At 43.7% G+C, this 8,323-nt stretch overlaps 1 protein-coding gene across 1 annotated transcript; it reads left to right on the forward strand.

Moving 5' to 3' along the window:
* Window positions 1-2,513: 2,513 nt before the first annotated feature.
* Window positions 2,514-3,476, forward strand: LOC117240954 (the record flags this gene model as incomplete). Its single annotated transcript, XM_033506973.1, has 2 exons — window positions 2,514-3,172; window positions 3,305-3,476. Coding segments are annotated over exons 1-2 (829 nt in total), but the record flags the coding sequence as incomplete, so codon positions are not given.
* Between the last annotated feature and the right edge of the window lie 4,847 nt (window positions 3,477-8,323).

Raw genomic sequence — 8,323 nt, forward strand, 5'->3', positions numbered from 1 at the left:
GGACTTTGTGAGTACGTTCTGTTGTCGTCCCGTTGACCGCGGATTCGTTATTGAGCCCGAGAGCATCGTCACTAGCGTCGCGAGTGCCGAACCGCCGTGATCAATTGTTAAGACTGTAATAATTCTATCATTGTAATAAACTACGCCTGTGTGTACCGTATCAATGGCTAATCCTCGAGAAGATTCATTTGACGCCCACAACCCCATTTCCAATGCCGATCCGACATCAGAAGTGGGATCAGAACGGTTGCTAACGCTGGAAGGGCAGGTCGCTGTCATGAACAACCTAATTCATACGCTAATGCAACGAACGAATACGGGAATCACCAAATTACCACATTTTAACCCAGAAGTCGCAGGCGCCGACCCAGCCGCGTGGTGCGCGGCTGTTAGTAGGGCTCTACAGAACAACCCCCTGCGAGAAGACGCGCTACACTCTGCCTTAAGTGACTCTCTACAGGGTTCTGCAGCACATTGGCTGGCGCGAACGGTGGGAAACGGAGAAGTTACCTGGCCTGGAATTAAGGAACGATTCCTTACACAGTTCGGTGGCCGAGAGACGACGTCTTCATCGTTAATCAAGGTATCCGGGGAACCGCGGGAAGCGGGCGAATCCACGGGGGCGTTTGCCGGCCGTGTCCGTTCCCTCCTACAGACGCGGTGGCAACATTCTACGCTAGACGAAATACTTAACGCTGTCACTCTCTACATATTAATTCCACACGACCAACGTCTTAAACGATTGGCCCTTACGAGCGATATCAGAACGGAGGACCAATTCCTGAGCGAGATGCGACCCTTCTGTTACGAAGAAGAGTCGACATTTTCGCCGAGATATGCACCGGCGGAACCCGAAGCTAAGCGACGCTAGTTATCGGGCCACCAGACGAGGTGTCATTACCGTGGTACCCTCGGACACAGAATAAAGGACTGCCGCAAGAAGATGCAGAACGAACAGCAGAGGGATGCACGACGCCAGGAAGGAAACCGACCGGCCGCACCGTCCAAGGCGGTTTGCTACAGGTGTAAAGCGGAAGGCCATATCGCACCTAACTGCCCGGCGCGACGGGACGGTAGACCAGGCCCCAAGGATGAGCGTAAAGTCAACTCCTGCGTGGTGGAGTCCCCAGCCGGTAGTTTAAGTCATCTGGGTGAGTCGTTCCCATTTTACTTCGATTCCGGAGCCGAGTGCTCATTAATTAGAGAATCTGTCGCTCCGAAATTCTCCGGTAGAAGAACGACAGATATAGTAGTTATGCGAGGAATAGGAAACACCTGCGTTAAGAGCACATCCCAGATCTTATCTACGGTACGCATTAACTGTTTTACATTGGAGATAACCTTCCACGTTCTGGCCGATAGTCACCTGCATTATGATATCATGATTGGCCGCGAGATCTTAAGCCAGGGTTTTGATGTAACTATTACACAGAATAGCGTCGATATTTGTAAAACGAAGACTATTAATGCCTGTAGTAAAACCCCCGAGGACGAGATCAATATCAATGCGGTTGACACTGACGTGGTTGGTAATGATAAAAGTCGGTTAATTTCTGTCCTCGAGAAATTCAAAGATTCATTCATTACGGGCTTCCCACGTACTCGCGTAAGCACGGGCCAGTTGGAAATACGGTTAATCGATCCTAATGTTACCGTGCAAAGAAGTCCCTACCGACTTAGCGAAGAAGAGCGTAGGATAGTGCGTGAGAGAATAGACGAGTTAATTAGAGCAAAAATCGTGAGGCCGAGCAACTCACCGTTCGCGAGCCCTATCTTACTTGTAAAGAAGAAAGACGGCTCAGATAGACTGTGCGTAGATTTTCGGGCATTAAATAAAAATACGGTCGCGGACCGGTATCCCCTACCGCTCATCGCGGACCAAATCGCGAGATTGCAGAAGGCGAGATACTTCATTAGCCTGGACATGGCCAGCGGATTCCACCAAATTCCCATTCATCCTAATTCGACGGAATATACGGCGTTCGTTACACCCGACGGGCAATACGAGTACGTGACTATGCCGTTCGGATTGAAAAATGCACCATCCGTTTTCCAGAGGGCCATTCTCAACGCCTTAGGCGACCTCGCGTATTCGTTCGTTGTTGTTTACTTGGACGACGTCCTAATTATTGCCGACTCAGTAAACCAAGCTCTAGAATGGGTGAGCACCGTATTAGATACCCTCGTGAAAGCCGGATTCTCCTTTAACTTTTCGAAATGCTCCTTTTTAAAGACATCGGTACTCTACTTGGGATACGTAATTTGTAACGGAGAAGTCCGCCCAAACCCGGGTAAAATACAAGCCTTGAGTTCTCTACCTGCACCGTCGACCGTTACACAACTTAGGCAATTCATAGGTTTGGCCTCTTATTTCCGGAGCTTTATTCCCAAATTTTCACAAGTAATGAAACCCCTGTACGCACTTACCTCGAGTAACAAGAATATACCTTGGACGGATAGGCACGAACAGATAAGACAAAAGGTAATTTCCGTTCTGACCGACGCGCCGGTGCTAATGATATTTGATCCCAATTACCCCATAGAATTACATACGGACGCTAGCTCGGAAGGATATGGAGCCATTCTAATGCACAGGGTCGAAGGAAAAAGTCGAGTAGTGGAGTATTACAGCAAAAGGACTAGCCCTGCGGAATCTAGGTATCATTCCTACGAATTGGAAACGTTAGCAGTTGTAAACGCCGTCAAGCACTTCCGTCATTATTTACACGGACGAGAATTTCTCGTTGTCACCGATTGCAACTCCCTTAAAGCATCCAGTAGTAAGGTACACTTGAACGACAGGGTTTACAGATGGTGGGCTTACCTGCAAACTTTTACCTTTGACATTAGGTACCGGGAAGGTAAACGGATGGCCCACGTAGATTTCTTTTCGCGAAATCCCGTAGACTTGGATCGCAGTACGTTCAGTAAAATCGTAGAGAAAGAAATTAACCTAACCGAAATCTCCGACGATTGGCTACTAGCGGAACAACGTCGCGACCCACAAATTTCCGAGATCGTCGATAAATTACAGAACGAAGGGCTCGCGGAAGACGTCGCGAATACGTATGAGTTACAGTCCGGCACCCTTCATCGTAAAATACAGAGGAAAGGTAGAACTCTCTGCCTGCCCATCGTTCCGAGAGGGTTTAGGTGGTCCGTTATTAACCATGTGCACCAGTCCATTATGCACTTAGGTTGGGATAAAACGCTTGAAAAACTGTACGAGTATTACTGGTTCGAAGGAATGGCGAAGTATGTTCGCAAATTCGTAGAGAACTGTCATGCTTGTCGAGTTTCAAAGGCAAGTTCGGGTAGAGTACAAGCCGAACTACACCCCATACCTAAGACCAGTATACCTTGGCATACGGTTCATGTGGACATAACGGGCAAACTAAGCGGTAAAAACGATTCGAAGGAATACGTCATTGTGTTGGTCGACGCCTTCACCAAGTTCGTATACTTGCACCATACCCGTAAGTTAGACTCCATTAACACCATTAAAGCGCTTAAGTCCGCTATATTTTTTGTTCGGCAGTCCCTGCCGGATAATAGCGGATCAGGGAAGATGTTTTACGGGCAAAGAATTTCGAGACTTTTGTCAAGATAAACACATTAAACTCCATTTAATTGCGACCGGAGCTAGTAGGGCCAACGGGCAGGTAGAGCGTATGATGAGTACGCTAAAAAACATGTTCACAACAATAGAAACCACCGGGCGGTCCTGGCAAGACGCGATCGGGGAAATACAACTGGCCTTAAATTGTACCACCAACCGCGTGACTAAGTCAAGCCCGGTGGAACTACTAATCGGTAAAACAGCGGGACCCTACGGCTTATCCCTACCCGACAGTATCGAAGAAAGAGAGGTAAATATCTCCCATGTAAGACAGCAGGCGATAAAGAATATAGAAGCAAGCGCCAAATACGATAAGGATAGGTTCGACAAAAACAAAGCTAAAATAGTTAGGTTCAACCTTGGCGATTTCGTGTTACGTAAAAACGAGGAAAGAAACCAGACGAAGTTAGATCCGAAATTCAGGGGTCCATTCGTAATAGCCGAGATTTTGGAAGGAGATAGATATACCCTAAAAACCTTAGACGGCAAACGATCATATAAGGACAGACACGACAGACTGAGAAAAATGCCAGAAGGTTGCGTCCCTGCTGAGTTAGACGTCTGCGGTGATGACAACGGCGGTGATAATAACGATGCAAGTATACTGACCTCAGAGGATCATTAACGCTGCGTTGTGGTCATAGTAATACACCGAGTGGTTTGATGTGTTTTTGTTGTAACCCGTTGAGAGGGTTGATGTGTTTTTGTTGTAACCCGTTGAGTGGGGTTACGTGCTTTTGTTGTAACCCGTTGAGTGGGGTTACGTGCTTTTGTTGTAACCCGTTGAGTGGGGTTACGTGCTTTTGTTGTAACCCGTTGAGTGGGGTTACGTGCTTTTGTTGTAACCCGTCGAGTGGGGTTACGTGCTTTTGTTGTAACCCGTTGAGTGGGGTTACGTGCTTTTGTTGTAACCCGTTGAGTGGGGTTACGTGCTTTTGTTGTAACCCGTTGAGTGGGGTTACGTGCTTTTGTCGTAACCCGTTGAGTGGGGTTACGTGCTTTTGTTGTAACCCGTTGAGTGGGCTTACGTGCTTTCTGGGTGTAATGCACCCAACGTGGCAATATGATCCAACAAACTGAGGTTCACCGGTGTACGAAATCGAAAATGATCTGTTGTGTCATTACGGTCCGACTGGCGACTCACAGAACGCACCTAACACTTTGAATACAAATTATAACATCACAAATTCCTATTCTCTTTTATTTTTCTGTTGTCAAACCTCCGAACGAAACTTTGCTATTGCACTGGACCCTTGACTTATTTGGACATTTAGTTAAATCGCAAATAATGTCAGTTATATCGAATCTAATGTAAGAAATATGATATTTTAGCTGCACACGAGGACGTGTGATAGTCAGGATGGCCGTGTCGGAGATGAAAGAACACCGGAGCCTTTGGAATTTTGGATAATCCCGCAACATTGTAACCTAGAGTCTACTATAGCTGTAATTGAACAATTGTAGTTATTCAACCCGATTGTAATTATCCGAGAACTGTGATAATGAGCTTGGGCTCGAGGCGACAGTCAGTCGCCGAACGTAGCCGCGGTCACGGGATGAACGCTTTGCCTAACAAAGGTATGAAGTAATTCTATAGCTCTCCTTAAAAGAAATATTTGTGGCGACACGCGACAGTAAACATTCCAACGGTTTCTGTCCCGTGGCTCGTGCAGACCCTATTCTTCGAGTAAGATGATTGCCAGATGTCGATGCGTCTCCGCAGTACATGTTCGGCTAGCTCGAGGGCCCGTTATAAATCTTAAGATTTAGTTAACTAAAGTCCTTCAAACAGACAAACGGTCTTTGTCCCAACTACGGGAAAATAGGGGAGACCTATTTTTCAACGAGCGGCGTCTCCCACTAGCAACTTTCCCTCGAGGGCGGCTAGCATCTTTTTCTAACCACCGATATGGAGATTGACCAATTAGCAGCAACGCCAATTTCCCTTACTTTCTGAACGAAGGCTTTTCTCGACGAATCCGATGATCTCGTATCCTTAGACACACCCCGTTATAGTTTTCCTGTGTGGTATCATCGGGACGGGAAAGTCATTCTCGCTCGCGATCTCATCGATCGAAGAGTAACGCCTTCGCGATCAGTGATTATTCTCAGACTTGGACTTTGTGAGTACGTTCTGTTGTCGTCCCGTTGACCGCGGATTCGTTATTGAGCCCGAGAGCATCGTCACTAGCGTCGCGAGTGCCGAACCGCCGTGATCAATTGTTAAGACTGTAATAATTCTATCATTGTAATAAACTACGCCTGTGTGTACCGTATCAATGGCTAATCCTCGAGAAGATTCATTTGACGCCCACAACCCCATTTCCAATGACCATCCGACATATATAATAGTATATATAATATATTTGATGATAAGATATATCATTGGTTTCTGTCCGTGAATAATAGTAACGATATTACTCATAGCCTCCTACGTATCCCAAGAGCGCCTTTGGCGGAAGATCGAGTGCGATCTCTAGATGAATCCCAGGCCTCGAAACGATTAGCTAATGGTAGCAGAAATTCCTCCGGGTCGTTCTTGACCGATTGGACCGTTACGTGTCGCTAATGACCCCTGGGAAGTGATCGCGTTTACGGCACGCCCTACTATTGACAACACGGTGACCATAGAAAATAAAAGAGCAGTACTACAATTCAGGAGCTTTTCGGATTACCAACGTTTCTCGAGATATTTCGCGAAGAAGGCGTTTAAGGCACGAATATTTATGCGACTAACAATTTTTGAGCCTCAACTCAGTTATATAGTTCTTCAAACACCATTTACGCGTGCGACAGCAAAATATAAAACTATAGAAATTTCTTTTTAATTTTTCATATCTAGAACGTAGACTATAAAAAACGTTATAACTTTTAATTTAACTTTTCTCCGCTATCTTATATACTTTCTGAAATATTCACGGTGATATGAAAAGTAAAGATTTCTTTCGGCAAGTGGTTTAACCCCTAGGATAGTCCTTCACCTGGAAAAACATTGTTCCGTTATTAACATTGCATGAACTACGCCTGTGCAAAGTTTAAAATTTTTTTTAATTTTTGAGTCGTCGAACTTCCCTTGTTAGATATAAAAAAGGTAAACGAAAAAAGGACATTTCTCGAGAAACGCAAAATTTTCATTACAGGTTCGGATAAAAAAATTATAAAAAGCGACTTTTACTATTTTAACAAAAAAAAAAGCTTGAATCGTTTGGTCTAATTTTAAAAATGTTATTCTGTTTTAAAGTGTGACGGAATATTAATGAGAGTAACCGTACATAATTACTTTCATTGCTGTAATCATTATAATGCAATGGGAAACCCGATATTTGGAAAAAGAGCATCCACTATTACTTTTTTAAAGTATTGTCCGCTTTTAATGGAAATAAAATAATCCTTCTTTTCGGTGTCATTTTATTCTATATTAAAAATGAAGTTTGTGTAGCATCGGTTTTATAGCATTCTCATAAATATCGCGATTCTATAAACGAAAAGAAATTCTAACTTTGAATATCTCAAAATGATATTGCAGATAACTGTTCGATTGTTGAAAGAAATCATTCGGAATGGCAAGATTTTGGCGTGAAAGGTAACATCTTGTGTTTGAAGGTACGTGTCATAAAACGACCTACGAAAATTTTCAGAATTTTTGTTCCTCCCGGTAAAACAGTATTGACGTAAAAGAAATTTATCGTACTTTACGTTTCACTTTAAACGTTAGGATAATAGTGCAAGGATAATAATATAGTAATCTAAAAACAGGAAGCTGATACCTGGTCGAAACAAAATTGTTTCTCAAAAATAGAATCTACTTATGGCACGATGTATTTTGCATGAATTGGGACGTAAAGGTCAATAACTGGGCCATTACATAATTTTAATGAGAAAAAGCGTCAAGTTTCAAACGTTTCGATAGGATTAAACTGGAATCAATTGCAGTGTGCTAACTTAATCGATTAGCTGACGGTTAGACCGATTAGCTAACTGATTAACTGTCGAAGGCAAAATAATTAAAATTTCATAAAATAGATTCTTGACCGATAGTTTAGTTAACCGTCGGTTATCATAGCGATTCTGTATATTTAGATATGCATATTATTATGTATACTTTTTAAATTAGCATGATCTCGACTTGGAAAAATTAGATCACAACTTTAATCTGATATCTCTGTGGCGGATAAAAAGAGAGTTATGCGTTTCGTCCCAGGACTGCCGGTGGACTCGTCAGTAAGGCTATGCCCGGTAGTCCCTGCCTTAGACGTAGAGGGAGTCTCGCTAGGTGCGGTATTTGTATCAATCGTCCGTATATTCGACCGCTAGCGAGTTAGACAGACTCGTTGTCATCGTAGTCATCTAGTGTTGGCGGTTGGTACCAGCGGATCGCCCGGGAGGTGTTGCGCCGCGTTGATGCCTCGACCTGTCGGCGTCCTATTGATACCGATCCGCCACATCTCAATAAAGAAAATTTGAAAAACGTGAAAACTAATTTCAGAAGCAATAAAACATATTTAATCAAATAAGATTCTCTCTTCTTTCGTTGCTTTTCTCAATTAATCCTATCAATTTATATAGAGTGAAATGTTCATAATATTGAAATATGGAATGCAATTCATGAGAACTTTATGATGTCTCGAAATAAAATTCTCTGAAAGCATTTTTTACCGTATGTATTGCCTCGTCTTAAAATTTAAGCAATTGCGAAGAAAAATT

This window comes from Bombus vosnesenskii, unplaced genomic scaffold (assembly GCF_011952255.1).
Source record: "Bombus vosnesenskii isolate JDL3184/JDL3185 unplaced genomic scaffold, Bvos_JDL3184-5_v1.1 scf7180000015105, whole genome shotgun sequence".
NCBI lineage: Eukaryota > Metazoa > Arthropoda > Insecta > Hymenoptera > Apidae > Bombus > Bombus vosnesenskii.